Raw genomic sequence first — 20,956 nt, forward strand, 5'->3', positions numbered from 1 at the left:
TCCTAATGATACAGTCGTAGATGAGTTGCGTCATCCACTCGCTCAGTCCTTCAACACACACTTTCACAGAACTTGTTCTACTTATATGCCACCCACCCCATTATAATAATTTTGTACAAGCATTTACGCCCCCCACATACAACCCAGCTCAATAGAACATAATAATTCCTTTTTCCACAGATAGTCATAATCGGTGAAGAATTAAACGTACTAAATTACGCATACATGTAGTCAAATAAGCAAATACTTTTACCTACATACACACCCCTCTCACCAAGGATAGGGCATTTAATATTATATACTTAAACACAGACCAATGATACAATATTCCTACTCGCACCATGTCCTTGTAATAAAGATAAAATTCATTTTCCTATAGGGTACAAAATAGCCATTTTACATCAATGCACCCTCAGTCGACCTAAGTCGCTCTCAGAACAGTTCAGCTAATTCGAGATCCTTTTCCTGTTGGCAAAAACGCGTCAGTCTTTCTGATCAGAGCCTGCTCCCTTTTATACAGATATCTCCAGACTCGAGTATTAGAAGACCAAAAATATCTTTAGTATAATATTATAAAATTAACCTTGTACTCGTCGATATTAAGCACAGTCCTAGTACTTTAGCGCGCCATAGACCTCTGACAAGTTAGAATTCCTGCCCTGCACAGACATTAACACGGACTGATGCACGGCCTCTCAGAGGAAACTATACCTTACACCTTGTAAATCATGTTCTTATAGTCGATAGCATAACATTGAATGATTTTAAATAAAGGACAGCCACAAAACAAGGAAACTAGAAGAGCCTCGTGGCGTTGTGGCGACTTTCCAAACTACCCCCCAAAAGTGATTGACGGCCTCTACATTTAAACTCATATGTCGCAATGACGCAACAGTTGATAACTCTGCCTTCTATCCCTAGTGGTTTTTCATTTTGCGCAGAAGTTCAGGCTCACCGTTTTCGGTGCTAGCAACCCCAGACGTTGCGGTCCATCAACCAAAATTTGTTCCCCAACCCATACAAGCATTGTCACTCAATCATTATGTGGTACCCAATGCACGGATGGTATGGATAAGACACCATGGAGGTACTGTAAAATTATCCATCACAACCGATATTGCGAAAAATTTTACAGCAAGTCCAACACTGGCCAATCATGTGACAGCATGTTTTCCTAATTTCAGTATCATAGCTAAACCATACCTCGTCTATTTTGCAAGTATCATTGCGAGCATTGATAGGTGACTGCTCAGTACGGTCATTCACACTTAATTCTCGAACACATAAAAACGATCCAAGTATACCAGACAACTCTGTACACATTTCTGAGACCTCGCGCGTTAGTACTCGATCAATCTCTCTGCGTATGGCGGTCACAGAGCAATCTCGCCCTCCTACATTAAAAGACCGTCCTCACCTCGGCATTGACCAGCCTACCCCGCAACATCGCTACCCAATTTTTATAATATTATATTAAAAATATTTTTGGTCTTCTAATGCTCGAATCTGGAGATGTCTGTATAAAAGGGAGCAGACTCTGATCAGAAAGACTGACGCGTTTTTGCCAATGGGAAAAGGCTCTCGAATTAGCTGAACTGTTCTGAGAGCGACTTGAGTCGACTGAGGCTACATTGATGTAAAATGGCGTAATCAACTGACGTGATGACAGAGTGCTCTGGAGATTGTGATAGGAGCTAAACACAGTTGAACTTGGAGCCAATTTTGTTAGGTAAACGAATTGTATGATCTTCCGCCAAAATTCAAACTCCCTACCAAAATCGGACATCTTGAATGAGGCCCTCTGCTGGTGGCGATGTGTACTAACCCAGTGGGCTCCGGACCTCGTGGCGAACACACGCGCATAATATAAATAATAATAAATAATAAATTATAATAAATAATAATAAATGATCATAAATGATAATAAATAATAACAAATAACTGGAGCAGCTGTCCGAATGCAGAGACCTGTTGGAGTGTATCGATCTATAAGAGTTAACTTTGATGTTCTCTAGATGACTGAATAGCGAAGTAATAGCATGTGTCGGGCGGCTTTGGTGATCAAGTCAGAATTTGAGATGATGATTGATTTGGGTTGGAGTGTTATTCGACTGGATGTACATTGTTCGGTTGACTACTTCTGCACATTTGCTTCCTTTATTTAGTTGAGTGAAGATCGATTGTGGTGTGTTGGATACACACTTGTCTGTTCTCTAGACCTGGGACAGACCTTACTTGACGTGTAAATTATAGCCAAGATCTCGGATATGTTACATGACTGAGACCGGTATTCGAGAGTGGAAATATCATTTTGCATACGTTTGTTTCTAGTTAGTCAGTGGTTTACAGCATGCTGCACATAGATGAAGTTCGGCGTTTGCATAGAATTAATTTGAAGTCTATATCTTGGGAGTTATGATGAACTAGTGAACGGTAGGGTGTAGCTTAGTGCATGATATTGAGAAGTACAGATAAAATCGTGTAATATTATGGAGAAAGTACATGTGTTCTTGCAGCCTATGAATCAGGTTGTTTGTAGAAAAGCGAACAGACAAGGGAGGAGAGACAGCAAAGCGTTTGTGCTGATGGGGGACGATACTGAATTTGTAAAAAGAGTTCTGAGCGTGACTTAGGTCTGCTGGCGTAAGAGGGAAGATTAGCTCTGAGTGTTCGGTGTGTAGAGAGAAAGAGCAGGTTGACGGTGCTTTGCTAGGATTGGAGAGCATTGGGGTATATAGACGCTGTAGGAATAGGACATTTTTTTTCGCTCTCTGTAGAGATATACTCGTTAAGTTCACTGTTTTATGTCAATGTGTATATACTGTATTGTAAAGTTAATGTGGTTTACATTGTGTAGCGTTTGTATATATTGCATTGTACAGTTAATATTGCTTATGTTATGAGATGAGTAGAGAGGAAGTGGTAAGGACGGTAGAGATATTTCCAGAGTAACAGGGGTCAAGAGAGTGTATTTCCGATACTTAGCTCATTGTCGAATGACGATCAATTGAGACCGCGATCGTGACATTTAACTGTAAGTATAATGACATCAACGACTTCGGTATTCGAGAGTGCGAATATCATTTTTTGGTCTGTTTGTTTCTAGTTACTCAGTGGTTTACAGGATGCTGTACTTCGAAAAATTTCGGTGTGTTCTTGTAGTCTACGAGTCAGGAGGTGTTTGCATAAAGAAGGAGAGAAGGCAAGGAAGAAGAGAATGTAAAACATTTGTGTTGAGGGGAAGCGATCGCCGAAATTGTGGAACAATTGTGAGAGGGACTTCTGTTCGTTGATGTAGAAGGGCTGATTACCGCTGAGTGTCACGTGTGTAGAAACAAAGAATAGGTTCACACCGCTTCCTTAGGAATGGAGCGCATTGGGGCATATAGTCGGTATTGTAAATTTACAGTGGCTGGCATTGTGTAGGGTTTGTATATAATGGAATTGTAAAGTTAGTATTGGTTATGTTATGGGATGAGTAGAGACGATGACTGTATGTGTGTGTGTGTGTGTGTGTGTGTGTGTGTGTGTGTGTGTGTGTAGATTGAGGGGGCTGTGGAGGTAATTTAGCGATCTCTGTAAAAATAAGCACAGAAAAACCTCAGAAAGAAAAGCAGTATGGTACTTCGATAACGGGTCCTTGGGAAATTAGACCTGTAAATTCGATAAGAAGGAATAAGAATGATTAATCGGTTGTTCTGGGATATAGGTGGGTTGAGAACATTTGCGTGTGTTGAGAGCTGGAAGGGTAGGATGTTAGCAGCGCATTCAGTATTATTTTCGTGAACAAGTTCTGTTAGGGTAAGAATTTGAATTTACAAATAAGCTGAGAAAACTCGAAAGCGAGCGTTTATTATTTCTGGGGGGCAATATACAATTTACGTGAGGTTGACTAGGCTCTTACTTTTTTTTTTTTTTTTTTTACATCGTATGATGATCGTTTTAGATTGTGAGGGGAGGGCAGCACTGGGATGTGTGTGGACGGTGTGTGTGTGTGAACTCGCTCTCGGCTATTCTGACAACAGACGTTAAGGTGGAGATGTGTCGCAAGTAGGCCGGCAAGCAGTGGAATGCAGGCTTACTTAACATGTGTGTTGGACTGCACTGAGTTAGGACGGTGACAGACGACGTGCGCGGCCTGGCTTGTATAGTCAGGTTCGGCGTCTAGGTGATATGAGTTTCTCAGGTGTTAGGTGTGAATGCGGCTGTCATCAAGTCATGTTTGAGGGGTCTAACAGAGACCTTTGAGTGATTTGAGAGCTGTCGGACGTGTGACTTAGCGTGGGACAGGTTCAATGCATGCGTCTGTTGAGTTATTTTGCTATGCGTAATTTGGGCAGATTACGAGTACTAATGATGTTTACTGTTATGTGTACTGCATTATTTAGGAGCAGTTTGATATTGTCCACTGAAATTAGGAGCTGTTTGCGTGTCTGCCGACTGTGCAACATGACACCAGATACGTCAGGGCGAGTGTATTTTGTTTGAGAGTGATAGATATACTTGATGCCTAAATAAAATGTACGTAAAGTATTTGCGGGACGATATAGAATATGAGATAGTGCGAGTTGGTTATTATTTTTTCTGCTTGGAGGTTTTGTTAGATCGAATTGCTGAGGCAAGCTACGAGAGCACGATGGATGTGATTGCAGCATACCTCTGTCTCTCAGTGGTTAACTACAGGTGGGGCGAGCGATGTTCTCGGCTTAGGTACTGCGTGTGTGCTCTGGCCATGTCCTAGACCGTGTGGATTGAACAACAGGCAAAGCCGACGATTTTGAATCACCACAGGTGACTTAGGCTAGTGGCTTCGTTTGCCACAATTTTCTTGTGTTGGTAGCGAAACACGAACTGGCCATCAGAATTCAAACTTGGCTTATTTGTATAGAAAAAATGTGTTATGCGTTAATGTAGGTTGGTGCACGTTAGTAAACGGCAGTACACATCAGTACATGTTAGCCGACGAACATTAGTCTGTAAGGGGCCGTGGTGGTCGGTAGGGACGTTAACTATTTCATTCCGAGTCCAGGTGGGCGTGGCACTGGTGGAAAATTGATTCCCAGTCTAGGTGGACGTCGCAGTTTTCCGCATCAGAGAGATTAATTAATTGATCAGTTTAATTAAGTAGTCGTGGGAACTTTGTTACATTCACTTGCGGAGGTACTTATCTCGGCGAGCGCGAAGGCTCACGTGTACAGGTGTGTGTTTTCGTGACGATCTTCGATTAGGTAAGTGCAGAATGTGGAATCGATTGATCAATTAACTTAGCGAGGGACGTCGTGGCGAGCACATGTGCTGGACCACCTGTTGTGGCGTCATGTCGGATTACACTTTCGAGCAAACTTTGCCGCCAAACGTGCGGCAGGGCATACTTTGTCAACCAGGTACTGGATCAACCGACCGACCGTTATGAAGTCTGCATCGGCAGGTTCCAACCTGTCCAGCGTACAGCATTGGCGCCAACTGGTCGGTGGGGGCGGCCTCCACTGTCCACAAAAACGTGTTTACATAACTGGACCAACGCGGGCCTGCGAAGCGAGGCGGCGGCAGCGGGCTGTGACGTGAGCGGCCGCTGGACCGGCAGCGGGCGCCGACGCACCCGACGGCCGTCACGTGAGGCGACCGCTCACCTGCCGGTGGCGCGCGGGTCGGCGGCGACCATATGAACTAATTCAGTTGGACTGGGGACCTCGTGGCGGCTGGACTGCGATCTCTAGAATGTGTACTAACTCTGTTGGAGAACAAGTGATGACGGTACTGTTTGGAATAAAGACTTCAGTCCTTTGCCCCCTGCAAAATCAAAGGATGTGACTTAGGTTAGTATAAGTGCACTTTATTATTTGACGCGATTCTGATAGGTTACCACTGAAAAAAGATAAGTGACGTAGAAAGTTCGTACGTGTGATCGATTGATGGGATTTGAACTTGTGATAGATTTTTGTTATGGATGTAAGGAAAATGGCTTTCTCGCCGAGAAAATCGGACATCTTGAATAAATAAGAAATGATAATAATAAATAGAAGTACAGTTTTCGAGACATTATCGTGTTGGAATTTGAATTTGGCGCAATTTTCTAGTGGAGGTAGGCCTATAATAATAATTACCGTAATGATAAGAAACGATAATAAATAACAATGAATGATAATGAATGTTAATAAATGATAATGATTAATAATGAATAATAATAAAGAAAAGTAAGGTTTTGCAGCCATTATCGTGCTGGAATTTGAATTTGGAGGGAATTTTCTAGTGTAGGCAGGTCAATAATAATAATAAATAATAATAAACGATAATAAATGATAATAAATGATAATGAATGATGATGAATGTTAATAAATGATAATCAATAATAATGAATAATAATTACGACAAGTACAGTTTTGCATTCATTATCCTGTTGGAATTTGAATTTCGCGCCTATTTTTTCTGGATGCTTAGGTTAGTGGATGTAGCCCAACTGGTCTATTTTCCGGCCAAAATTCAAAACCCCCGCCATTTTTTCTCGAGGGTTATGTTAGTGGACGTAGTCCAATTGGCCTATTTTCCCGCGGAATCCGCCATCTTGGATGACGTCATACACTGTAGCCAAGTCTACATGCCCCATCTTGGATGACGTCCTCGCCGCCATCTTGAATAAATTTGGCAACAATGCAGAGTGAGATGACACGTAGGTTGCCCTATTACTTGCAGTACGTGCTACTGTAGCATGCAGCAAAGCAGGATTGAATAAATTGTCTCTAGCATGGACACGACGCATTTGACCTTCTTTATTCCATATCCTCTCATCAACCAGCCCCCAGAGTTCGCACACGGTGGACGAGATCACGCCGGCTGTGACGGAGAGAGGACAGACTCACTGTAGGCGGCGCAGGGCACCCCGGTGTAGGCGTGGGCGGCGTGGTGGCAGCGGTGGGTGCCGTGCGTGCAGAGTGCCGGGTCTCCCGGTGGCAGCAGGTTGTTCAGCTTGGCGCGGCGCAGCGCGGCGCTCAGCTTCTCCAGGTCGTCGCTGCTCTTGAGCCGCGGCACCAGCCGCCGCTCTGCCGACTGCAGCGTGCGCAGCTGGTCTGCGGGCACACAGGACTAGCAGTCGACCAGCAAGGCTACACTAACAGGACAAATTACAATGCAAACGACACACACACTCTCTCGCATTTCCCGACCAACTGCCGGTGTGCTTGAGGCTCTATCCTATCCCCTACACACAGCTGACATTCACAAACCCTCCCCACCCGTGTACCACATAATTCAGAATACTGACAATACCGCCTTTCTTGCCACCTAGTCTCATCCTTAATTCATTCAAATGGTACCTCCATCTCAACTGTTTATATCCTAATATAACTGATGGTACATTTCAGTGATTAATGCAAAAACCCAGGTGATACTTCCACCTCGGATACCTTTGCCAAACAAAAAAAAGCCTACCAATACACCGAAATAAAAAGATAACTACCTAGGAAAACCGCTCGTTCAAAGCTAACCAGAAATCTTCCAAAAGAGAGCCCACAATATTCTGAAACTAAAAACAGGCTGAAGATGCTTCCATCCATCTACCCATGCAAGGTTACTACACCACAACCTCATCTATCCCCATATGGACCTCTGCTCCTCCCAAACTCCTCCAGATCACAGTGTCCTGGGTCCAATTCCCAGCCGGGTTGAAGGATTTTTTCTCTACCCGGGGACTGGGTGTTTGTGTTGTCCTTGTCATTTCATCATCATCATCATCATCATCATTTATGATGGTGGCTACATTGGATTGTGAAAAAAATCATTGGGACTTTGCATGGGTGCTGATACTGTGCAGTTGATCGCCCCACAAACCAAACATCATCATCACCATCATCCTCCCAAACTCCACACTCCTTCCCATACCTGACTACTTCCTTCTTCCCATATACTAGCTCATAAGAGTTCGAGATCTCGTCGCAGACCTAGAACAACTTCGCCTATGCCTTTCGAAGTCTTGAATCCCAACACCCCACTGCAGCCCTATGCACGAAAACCTGGGGTGCTGTGCTAGTATATTGGCACATTTCACTCTAAACACTTCGCATCCTTTCTCTCTCTCCCAGGCCATGACATGGTCCCTACCGAGTGAGGTGGCACACTAGACCCACATTTGGGGGGAAGATGGTTCAAACTGGCACCTGGTGATTTCCTTATATTGTTTCAGGCAAATGGCAGCACTGATGACCTCGCTGTTTGGTCTCCTCCCCCAAATCAACCAACCAACCAACATGATCCCTAATATCTATCATTCCTACCAACTGTACTGCACCCTGCCTGTCCCACCCTCATTGGAGGCCCCAATCCATCCATTTACTGCCTAAGTCAACCCCTACACATCTCCTAATTCTTACATCGCATATCAATTTCATGTAATACTCACTCTAGATACCTTCCTCGTCCAAATACATTATGATACAATTAGAACATTTCAAAGGAACACGCTGCAATAAATGTGACATCTATGATGTTACAACATTCACAATTCACATTTCAAGCCAATGTAACAAGAAAGACCTCACACAATGCATAATGAAAACGAGAGTAACATTAGATACATTCGGGATCATACAAGACTTTACTGCCAAGAGCATTACTGACAAGAAATTCGAATTAATGTTTGCTGAATGACGATGTGACTGAGACGCTAGAAACACACCACAGCGAGTAGACAATTTTTTTCCAAATGTCAGTGAAGTATTGCAATTCAATTATATAAATCATTCCAAACGGAAAATGCGTATTTTTGATGGTACATTATCTGATCAAAGGTATCCAGAAACGAGGCAGGCAGTATTATGTTGTCAGTACAGAATCTGTGGCAACGGAACGTGGTGGTGAAGAGAGATTAGTAACTTTGATCATGGACTACTCATTGGATGTCACCTGGGTGACAAATCCATGAGGGAGATCCTAACCCTTATAAAGCTGCCTGACTGTCGCTGGTGTCATTGTTAAGTGGAAACGCGATGGAACAACTTCAGCTAAACGAAGACCAGACACATCTAATGTACTGACAGACAGGGGATGGTAGCATTGCAAAGGGCGATTGTAAAAATCGCGTAAAATCGGTGAAAGAAATATTATCAGCAGTCCAACTAGCACAATGACTATGCGTGGAGAGTTACATAAGCCACAGTTTTTGTTGTGTACATAGTTCCGCGTAGTCAGCGCGTACACAACTTTCCCACTAGAGCGCGCCCCGCTAAGCACAACAGCGCAGGTGCCGCGCTCGTCCGTCTCCGCACTATGAGATGGCGCTGTCTTAGAGACGGACCAAATTCTGCTTCCGCCGATCTGCGTGTTAATATGTCACGCAGCCAATGACATTGCTGCTAACATAGAACCTTTTCTCCCCACGGATCACATTCGTGCAGTGATACCTGAACGCTCGAGGTATTATAACGAGTGTACAGACCTCCGATTAGTCTGCATTAGTCTGCATTAGTCTGCATTAGTCTATAGTCAAGTTTCAGTCTGCGCCTAATAAGATTATCATATTCCTGTACATAGCCATCAAGATAAATGAATAGACACTTTGTCAAGTATCAGAGATATGTGAGAATAAGATTAACGTACCAAGACCAAAGGAACTTCAGATTGTCAATTGTAAACGGCATCCAGAATCAAGTTAAGTAATTTCTATGATTTTTATTATTTTAATAAATGTGTGTGAAAATTAATCAAGTTCTGTTTAGAGTTGGTCGCCGTAAATCTGCTACTCTAAGCATGCAAGTGGCATTTCTATCGTCTGATCTAATGGCAGAAGATGAACACGCCACGATAAGACCACGAGACATATTGCTGACACTCGCCTACTTCGTTAGAGCGACAACTCAAATAATCTGATGGTGTGTGTACCGAAGGTCTTACAGTACGCATTCCACAGTTTTCTATAGTCAGTGTTAGGCAACGTTTGAGGTGGTACAGCACTGGACAGTGGATGACTGTGTAAGGGGTCCGCAGGCCCCTACTACTAGGTTTGCGCTCACACAGGTCGACAGGGCAACTATCGATTAGTGTGTCGGGTCGCGAGAGCGAGAGTTGAGTCAAGTCAGTGCGTGTTGTAGGTTCCCGCGAGGCGGGCAGAGCTGAGCAGAAGCCAGCACTTGATAGAAATTACCGACAAAGGGAGTGGCCATCGCCGCGGTTCAACCCCTTTGTGTTAGTATTATACGGGAAAGTGAGAAAGTATACTTAACAGAGTGATTCAGTGATATTTATGTGCCGTTATTGAGATTCCGCGTCTACCGCGACGGCATCATTTGGATTGCAGTGTTGGATTGCAGTGATTGTATTTAGCGTGTGACGATAATGAATAAGGAAGAAGCCTGCGCTGAGATTAGCCGTAATTAGAAGGCAGTGGCTGTCTCCTTCTTCTTGTGTTTTTTGAGACGAATATAGATCTTGATTAGTGAAGCTGTGTTGGCGTTATTCTTGTCACCAGACATTTCATTATTACGGCATTGAGAAGGACAAAATGGAATGTAACAACTCCGTAGCAGTCCATTCCGATTGCCAGCCCCATTAGGTACACGGTCACATTAATTAATTATTATCTGGGCTGCTATTAGATCCCGATCGAGCGGGAACGTAAAAAATAATCGGACGTGTTACAACTGGAAACGATCCATTTGGAGTTACGAAATACGCTATACAATGTGGCAATCCGATGGAAGGGCCTGTGTAGTGCCAACACTGAAGCACAGAGGAGGTAGTGTTGCAATGTTGTGGTGTTCTTCATGGTCAGAGTGTGGTCCCACTACTCCGCTTAAGAAAGCGCTAAATGTTGAAGAATATGGACAAATTTACAGCATAGTGTCCAGCATGCAGTAGAGGAACAGTTCAGATACGATGGGTGTTTGTATCAGCATTATAATGCACCCTGTCATAAAGCAACATCTGCAGGGCAGTTGTTTGTGGACAATAACATCCCTCAAATGGACTGACCTGCCCAGAGCCGTGACTCGAACGCAATGGAACACCTTTGGAATGAGTTAGAATACTGACTTTGCTTCACACACTAGCGTCCAACGTCATTACCTCCTCTGGTTTCGGTTCCAGTGAAAGAATGGGCTGTCATCCCTCTACAGATGTTCAGACACCTCATTGAAAGTGTATCCAGCAGAGTTCAAGCATAAAGGCAAAGTGTGCACACGCCCCATAATAAACTCCACTAATAGGTGACTGGATGCTTTTGATTAGGTAGTGTACGCCGTCAACATTACGCATGTGTATGTGTAATACATAATATTAGCACAATTGAATGCAACTGTGGATTGGTAGGCACACCTGAACATATATTACAAACAATCCTGTCGGAGGAAGATCCGCAGCTGAGCATTATACCAGAGGTTGAAAATACCGCTTCAGTTGTAAAGTTCTTTTATTATCGCACGACCGGTTTCGGACTCTTATAAGCCCATCTTCAGGTGTAGTTACTTGGTGCTGTAGCCCCCGAACGCTCGGGGGCCACAGCACCAACTTACGAAAGTTACGACACCTGAAGATGGGCTTATAATAGCCTGAAACCGGTCGTGTGGTAATAAAAGAACTTTACAACTGAAGCGGTATTTTCAACCTCTGGTGGACATACATTGTTTAAATGCGACATATATAGTGAATTTACACAGGGAGTGGACACTATATGGCAGGGTGTATGTCATGATTTAGAATGAGGAAAAGAGGCAGCAGCTGGATACTCCAGCGAACAATGTATCCAAAGCTAAATTAAACGAGTATCAAAATACATAAGTAATGTCGAGCAGCCAAGTGAAGTCGGAGCTGTCAGAACAGTTCACTAGAGATGAAAGATCAGCAAGATGGAGAAACGTCAATAGGAGGTATGCCAAGATGAAGACGTGGCCTTTCAGACGATACTAGCAGCGAAGTGCAAACGGAAGAGCAGAGGCAATGACAGAAAACGAATCTTTTAGACTTACTGAGAGGGCGTTAGCCTAACGTCCAATACTGTGATCTCCTCTGGCATTCCAAGAGAAATGAGATGTCTGCTGGTGGCTGCGGTGAGGATTCTCACACCACACCTCTCTGATAGACTCGGGAGGCACTTTGATGGAGTCGTGTCACCGACGTGATAGGAGAACAGTTTTCCTCTTGAGATGGTAGTCATCTCACACTCAAGCAAAGAAAAAATAATGTCCAGCGGATTCATTGATATAAAATCGATGAGCGAAATTCCACAGTAGTCTCTTTGCTGTAATGTAGTCTGTAGTTGTGGTGAGTAGCTCTACTTGGTCACCTTTGAAACGGTTAGTACAGAATCTGAGCGCTGGAGCAGCATATTTCCAGAAATACCACGTCATAATTTCTGTGTAGCAAGGCATATCTACTTAAATGATCCAGATCTGATATTTGGTTTTAAAGGGTTAGATTGTTCGGCCTTTGAATATATTGTTTTAAGTGTAAACAAGAAATTCAACACCTGTATATAATTTTTTGAACACGTTATTTCAGTTGCAACGAGTACAGTTGCATTAACAAGCTCCATTAGGCATAAAAATTGTATATCTAGTCTCTAAGAGCAATAAATAAGTAAATAAATAAATAAAGCGTGATGACCAGGAACTTTACGCCTCCACCTTCACTGCCCTTGCTGGCCAAATACCGGTAATAAAAATTTTTCGCACCACCTAGGTTCGAAATGGCTTATTCTGGATCGCGTGCCGCTGACAACCTCGGCCTCGGGAGTCTGTTTTCTCTCTATATATTTGTGTTTTATGAAATGGCTTTTATTCTGCAGTTCCATATACAGAGACAGGATTTGGAAACTGATGCACAAATGAAACGTCATCGTAACCGATAATCGTGTTTTAATACGATAGCAGAAAATTAAGAAAACCACTGTGCGCAATGGTTCTTCTAATTCAGGTGTGCAGCAGTGAGGAGGAATGGTCAACTTAGCTGTTTAGCCATAGTCTCTCGGTCAATCCATGTATGGAACGTCTTCGCTCGTCTGCTTCGTGTATAGTTACGTCCACTCCAATAACGTAGCAACTTTGTCGAGGCTGTGTAGTGAGCTGTGGTCTTTCCACGCAGTTCATTCTTTTGCCATTCTCCATCATGTGGCAAAAAACATGAGATTCATTTAACATCTGTAGCCTTTGAACTGAATTTCTTGTTTCCTATACTGTAGTCTTGGATTATTATTATTGCTTTGTTTCCGTTTCCTCAGTCTTCAGGCTGGTCTCACGTGGGCCACTATGACTGTCCTGGCGTCTGCATTTGACCACAGCTTCCCACTGGTACCGTGGATATTATTCCCTGGTGGTCCTATCACACCGTCTCACCTTCTAGTTTCTGTTTTCCACAACTGTTTTTTCACTCTCTGGTGGACCACTTTATTTCTTACTTATCAGTCTACTTAATTTTCAGCAATACGACAAGTTAAACACTTCGTTTTTTTTTTTTCATTTTCGGTTTTCCCGCATCCGCAATTCACTTCCATACAATACTGTCGCAAGCAGGGCACTCTCAGAAACTTCTTTCTCATATTAAGTCCAATGTGTGATCTATCAAGCTTCTTTAGAGAGGAATACCGCCTTTGTAACGGATTCAGAAGGACGTAGGTTGCAGTAGGTACTGGGAGATGAATAAGCTTGCACAGAATAGAGTAGCATGGAGAGTGGCATCAAACCAGTCTGTGGACTGAAGACCACAACAGCAACAACAACAACCGACTTTGTCTGTTCTATGTTAGTCTGATTTTTATACCCTTCTTGCGTCCGTCTTGTGCTATTTCGCTTCCGAGGTAGCAGAATTCATTTACTTTGTCCACTTCGTGGTTCCTAATTTTGATGGTAAGTTTGTCGCTAATCTCTTTTTCTTACTTACTCATTACTTTCGCCTTTCTTCGATTTACTCTCATTGTCAGCCCATGTACTCTACTCATTACATTGTTCGTTTCATTCAAAAGCTGTTGTAATTTTCCCTCATTTTCACTAAGTATACCAATATTATCAGCGATTCATACGTTGATATCCTTTTCTCTCAAATTTATTGCTTTCACTCCTTATTTCTGTAATTGCATTCTCGATGTATAGGTTCAAAGACTGTATTCCTGCCTTATGCTCTTTTCTATCCAAACACTCTTCTCTTGGTCTTCATTCTTATTGCTCCCTCTTTATTTTTGTACATATTGTGTGTTACCCCTCTATCCCTACTGCTTAGGCTTATGCCTAGTTTTCTGAGAATTTCCAACATCTTGCATCGTTTTATGTTGAAAGGTTTTTCGTTGGTCGACAAATCCACTAATGTGTCTTGGTTTTTCTTAAGTCTTACTTATTTTATGAAGCACAACGCCAGAATTGGTTTTATGTTTCTTAAGGCCAAATCGATCCTCATCTGGCAGATCCTCATTTTTGTTTTCCATTATTCTGTATTTTATGTTTGTCATAAACCTGAATGTATTAGTTATTAAACAGATTATGCTTATAACGTCGCATATCGAGTTTGGTATCTTCGGGATTGTCTGAATGATAGACTTTCAAAAGTTGGATGGTACATCTCCAGTCTGATGGATTGTACCCCGTTGTATGAAAATCTGTTGGCTGCCACTTACCTCAAAGACTTAAGAATTTCCGCAGGTATGTTATGTATCCGGTCTGCCTCGTTTGTGCGCAGTTCTGTCAAAGCTTTGCTAAATTCTGCCTCCCAGGGTGACAAAATGTAGTAATTATAGAGGGATATCGCTATTACCAGTGTGTTCCAAAATTTTCTCGAATATTCTGCTAAGCAGGCTTACACCATATGCAGATGAAGTTGTGCGGTATTACCAAACTGACTTTCGGAGGAACAGATCAACTATAGATCAAATATTCACCCTGCGTCAAATTTTGGAAAAGGAATGGGAATACAATAAACCAGTTCATAATCTTTTCATAGATTTTACAAAAGCATATGATTTAGTATTGCAATCAAAACTGTACAGAATTTTTTTGGAACTTGGAATACCAAGGACGTTTGTTAGACTTATAGAAGCGAGTTTGAAAACCACAAAAGGTAGAGTACTCGTGGGGAAATTGGAGTCAGAAGAATTTGTAATAAAGAACGGACTTAAGCAGAGAGATGCCCTGTCTCCGCTACTTTTTAATTTAGTCCTAGAATATTTTGTACGAATGGCAGCAGATAATTCAGACGGTGTGGAGTGCAATGGAAATATTAAGATATGCAGATGATCTAAACATCATTAGCGATAGGAAAGAATCTGTAACAGCAAATGCGAATGCGTTAATCAAGGCTAGTGAAGATGTAGGTCTAAGGATAAGTGGAGACAAAACTAAATACCTGGTTACTACTAGAATGCCAACAGCAGTAGATCAGGAAATGTTAAGAGTTGAAGACATGCAGTTTGAAAAAGTGAACACATTTAAGTATCTAGGCGTGGACATCACTTCGAGAAATGAGATTGAATCCGAACTGAAGAAGAGATTACGGGCGGGAAATGCGTGCTACTTCTCACTGAATAGATTACTTTCATCACGAATATTGTCTAGGAATTTAAAGATTAGAATATACAAAATTATTATTCTACCAGTTATGCTGTATGGGTGTGAGACTTGGTCTCTCACTGTGCAAAATGAAAAGCCGTTTCGAGTATTTGAAAAGAAAATTTTGAGGAAAATGTTCGGAGCAAAAAGGGATGACATTAGCGGAGAGTGGCGAAAACTCTATTCAAGCCCTGACATAACCAGTATTATTAAATCACGTAGGCTGCGATGAGCGGGTCATGTAGCTCGAATGGATGAGGGCAGGGCAGCGCGCAGAGTACTGGTAGGGCACCTCGAGGGAAAACGTCTCCTGTGGGGAGACCGAGGCGTAGGTGGGAGGACGATGTGAAGGCTGATTTGAGGAGCCTAGGTACTGAAGGTGAATGGAAGGAAATATCCCAAGACAGGGACAGATGGCGAAAATACGTTGCTGCGGTAATGGACTCTCGAGTCCGGTATGACCTGTGAGTGAGTGAGTGAATAGTATATCCATTGATTCTTCCAAATCGACATCAATTCCTGGTTGAGAGCGATATTTTGAGCAGATTCACCGACACCATCACCTTTCCTCCAAGTGGCTTTCTTCTGGATCCATATATCACCACATACAGGTATGGGCAATAAGTCAGTCTGTGATTACGCATCTAATGTCCATCCTTTCCAAAAGTTTTTCTGGACATCGTAAAGAAAATCACGCACACATGTTGTGCAGAGTGACCTAGCATTTCTGCGAACTGCATTAGACAAGTTAATTTTCCTAATTGTATTAACCACTGTAGCACGAAAATTTGTTCCATCTGTTATCTACTCGGCGTAAACATGTCTAAACCATGCCAGCGTCAACAGCTTCGTAACTCACAGTTGTACCATGCCTCACATTTCTAAGAGGAAGAAATTGTCTCACATTTCAGTGGTCCGAGGATATTTTCCACTAAATAAAAGACAGAGGGCTGATAGTAGCTTCTCCTACATCTTATACCCCGGCGAAAGTCTTTGTTTAAAGATGACTTTGCTGTCTTGTGGTCACTTATTGATTGAAAGAAGCTCTCACATTCGTAGAACTGGCAGGAGATGCTTTGAAGGAGAAACAGCCTCGGTCACTGGCTCGCCTTTAGGACGACGTTGCTTAAGTGAATGCAGCTTTCTTAATGCATGCTGTTTTCGTCAACTTTTTTACCAGAACCTGCCAAAGAAGATAACATGACACACGGGGAGTATAAATATGTAGGATTCCACGCTCTACTTGGGATAAGCGTGCGCAAAGGAAAGTACAAACGTACGGAATAGATTCGAAAAATATGTGAGTGGATCGAAGACTCCTCAAGTAACAGAAACCGGTACGTTGTTCTGTATGGTTGTAGGCAAGGCTACCGTCGGGAGTGTCCCATGAAGTGTGCCAGGCCTGCTCTCATTCTCGGCAACCTGCGGCAGTTTGCTGGTGACGCTGTGGGGTGCGGGAAGGAGCCGCCGTTGTAGGACTGTAGGAGGATCCGAAGTGACTCAGAGGTAATTTCTAGTATGTGTGATGAAAGGGAGGTTCCTCTGAATGTAGAAAAATGTAAGCTAATGCAGGCGAGTAGGAAAGGCAATCCTATGATGTCCATGTACAGTGTCACTGGTGTGCTGCTTGACAGTCACGTCGGGTCAGTATCTGGACGTAGCGCTGCAGAGCGATATGGAATGAAAACAGCACGTAAGGACGACAGTAGAGGAGGCGAATGGTCAACTTCGGTGGTTTATTGGGGGAACTTCAGGAAAAAGTAGCTCATCCGTAGAGGAGAAAGCATATGGAACACTACTATGGCTCATTCTACGAGGGTTGACTGAAAAGTAACGTCTCCGCCTTCGTAACTCTTCAACAGTTGGCAGCTTTGGTGTGCGGCAGGTACTGGCTTGTTCTGTGGCCTCTTCTCTACAGCTCCAGTTGGCGGGAAGCCTTAGCATTGAACGGTTGTGTTGGTACAGTGTAAAGTATGGAACCCTGCGCAGACGGACGGTTAATGCAATTTAATCAACGTGCAGCAAACAATTCTTGACAGCAGAAGGTGACACCCCAAAAGAGATTCGTCAGAGGATGAAAGCAGTTTATGGTGATTGTGTTGATGTGTGTACTGTGCGTCTTGGGCGAGTAAGTTTAAAGATGTTGAGGCGGGAACATCTGACCTGCATGACAAACAAAGAGTTGGACGTCCTGTGACAGCAAGCACTGACTTTCATAAGCAAAATATTGACAAATTGTTCAGGATGATCGCCGTATCACTCAGAGAGAAACTGCAGGCACAATCGGCATTTCACATCATTACTTTGCTCGGCTATCGGAAGATCTGTGCGCGATGGGTACCCCGGATGCTGGCTCCTGAAATGAAAGCGCACAGACTTGAAATTTGCCAGGAACTCGTCTCGGTTACGAGAATGAAGATGACGCCTTTCTCCATTCAATCATGGGACATCATCATGCTTCTGATGAAGACGTTGAGAGAACTGTGAGGATGTGGTTGCGGAAACAGAGTGTCATCTTCTTCCGTGACGGCTGCAGAAAACTTGTTCATCGTTGGCAGGAATGTATACAATTAGCTGGGGATCATGTGGTAAAATGAATATTGGTAATTATAGATCACATTCTGAGGATTATTTCTGCGTTTGATTTATTAAAATTTTAATTTTAATAATCAACAGCCTCAGTTGCACCGTTTACCTAGAATTTACCTAGGTTTCAGTCGGGATAACCCAACCTTCTTCAGAATAACAGTAACTACCGTTTGTCCATAGTGGACATCGTCAAGAAAAAACTACAAATCCATAAATTATCGTCAGACTATAAAACTTACGTGGAACTGCCTCGGCCCCACTTCGCGACCGCGATGCGGCAGCCACGAGTGCTGTACTGGAACTAAGTTCCATTTACAGCCATTCATGGACTTTATGATCCCATCAGTGATGATCATGTCATCAGACCACAGTTCTTTGCGGTTGGTTTGAAGAACATTTTGGATAATTCGAGCGAATGATTTGGCTACCCAGAGAGCCGACACGAATCGCATTGAACATTTATGGGACACACTCGAGAGGCCAGTTCCTTCACAAAACCCTGCACTGTCAACAATTTCGCTACAGTGGCAGCTGCTGGAAGGGACTCCCAACGACTTGTTGATTCCATACCACGTCGACCTGCTGCACCGTACTGGGCAGGGGGACGTCCGACGTGGTATTAGGAGGTATCCAACGATTTTTGCCACTTTAGTTAAGTGAAGGACCGGGTGTCTCAGTCTTTCTTCTGGGGAGAGCCGCTAGAGAACTTGAACTGGAAGAAGAATGTTACTGAGCTTCTCAAACAGGTAAGTTCATTTACTTTTGGTCATCATGCAGTTCCTAATCTTGAAAACAAACGAATTAACCTCCTCAATGAGATTTTCACTCTGCAGCGGAGTGTGCGCTGTTATGAAATTTCCTGGCAGATCAAAACTGTGTGCCGGACCGAGACTCGAACTCGGCAGCTTTGCCTTTCGCGGGCAAGTGCTCTACCAACTGAGCTACCCAAGCACGACTCACGCCCCGTCCTCACAGCTTTACTTCTGCCAGTACCTCGTCTCCCACCTTCCAAACTTAACATAATAAAAATTAACCTATTAAAACACAAAAAGATCAATCTACCAGAAATATATGAGTTAATTGAGATCCTTACACTCGTCTTGTCTAATAATTACTTCACCTTCAATAATAAAGTTTATAAACAAAATGATGGCCTTGCAATGGGTAGCAGTCTTGCTGGATTATTAGCTGATATTTACATTAACCATCTTGAGCAAAAGTTCTTCTCATCCAATAACCAAATGAACAGTAAAATAATTTACTACAAGAGATACGTAGATGACACTCTATTACTTTTTGATGGTAACAGCAGCGAAATTGATACCTTAGCTGAAGATCTGAGCAAATTACACAATAACATCAAATTCACAGTGGAGCATGAAATAAATAATAGCATCAGTTTTCTAGATCTCAAAATATCAAACATAAATAACAAACACCATTTTGGTATCTTTCGAAAACCAACAATCACAGATGTTACCATCAATAACACATCCTGCCACCCGGACCAACATAAGATGCCTAATTTCCGGTCAGTGCTACATCGTATGCATAAAGTCCCCCTCACCCCCACTGAACAGCACAAAGAAATCAACATAATCAAATCAATTGCTCAAAATAATGGCTATGATGCTTCAATCATAGACACACTCTCTCAAAAAAACAAAAGAAAAAATTGCTAGCAATAAGTGTTTGCAACAAGCAACAGCCACAATAACTATGAAAGACAAAAAATCAGTAAAATATGTAGCCCTACCATATATAGGCCCACTTTCATACAAAATTTCCAACCTATTCAAGAAGAAGAATGTCAAAATCAGTTTCTCTACCAATAACAAACTCCAACAAAGAGTCATACACTCACTCCCACACAATAGCACACCCCATAAAAGATCTGGAATTTATAAACTTAAGTGTAACAACTGTCCTAAATTCTACATTGGCCAAACAGGTAGAGCTTTTGAAACAAGATTCAAGGAACACCTTGATGCCCTACGTCTGAAACACCTAAGCAAATCTGCTTTTGCCACCCATCTTGCAGAAAACAATCATACAGTTGAGAATAAAGAAAACAACCTGCAGATATTACACCTCAAAGACAAGGGTTTCACATTGAATCTCTTAGAGGAGATTGAGGTTCATACACATAAAAACAGGTTCCCTGATCTCATTCTGAATGAAGAGACAGAGTCAGTTAACACCCCCTTCCTAAATAACTCTGAAGAAGCTTTCACTTTTTTAAAATAACTTAAGCCTAATATTCCATTAAAAACATTCAGTACACAGGCCCCCAAAACTGCTTATATGTCATTGAAACATTGATTAATGAAAACATGTGCATTGCTTATCATGTCATATATTAGAATTTATCTCTTAAAATTGTAACAACTAATTAGTAACACACAGTATTTCTGTACTACATATAATGTTTGTAATCTTATTTGTATGAAATTTTATTTATTCCGTTTTAGGTTAATCTCATACAATAGCAAAGAGATATTTTACTGTACCCATATCGACTATACAGCTACTGTAAGTTAACATTGTTATGACTGTAAGCTCTTTGCAAATATTGTTCTCGTTTGTAATATGAAGCTGGGCCACGGTTTGTAAACGTTATTCGTATGTGCTGCGTGTGTAATTAAGATGATGAGGTTGAAAGTGACGTCCATTGGCTGGAATAGCACTCACATAGTGCATATTGAAAAGTGTATTAAGCTTGCGCTCGAAAACATAAACGCACGAATATTTCGTCAGGCAGAACTACACAGCTCGTAAGTACAAGAACCTGCACGTTTACTTAGTTTGAAACAGAAAACTATCTCATGAGCAATTAGATTTTGTAAAAGATG

At 42.5% G+C, this 20,956-nt stretch overlaps 1 protein-coding gene across 1 annotated transcript in view; it reads right to left on the reverse strand.

The window, feature by feature from the left end:
* LOC126163827 (merozoite surface antigen 2-like) overlaps nucleotides 1–20,956 on the reverse strand; it is a 56,862-nt gene that overhangs the window by 32,621 nt on the left and 3,285 nt on the right. The window contains exon 2 of the mRNA XM_049920190.1: nucleotides 6,858–7,064. Within this exon, the coding sequence (XP_049776147.1) occupies nucleotides 6,858–7,064 (207 nt within the window). The remainder of the gene's footprint in view (nucleotides 1–6,857; nucleotides 7,065–20,956) is intronic.

This window comes from Schistocerca cancellata, chromosome 1 (assembly GCF_023864275.1).
Source record: "Schistocerca cancellata isolate TAMUIC-IGC-003103 chromosome 1, iqSchCanc2.1, whole genome shotgun sequence".
NCBI classification, from domain to species: Eukaryota; Metazoa; Arthropoda; class Insecta; order Orthoptera; family Acrididae; genus Schistocerca; species Schistocerca cancellata.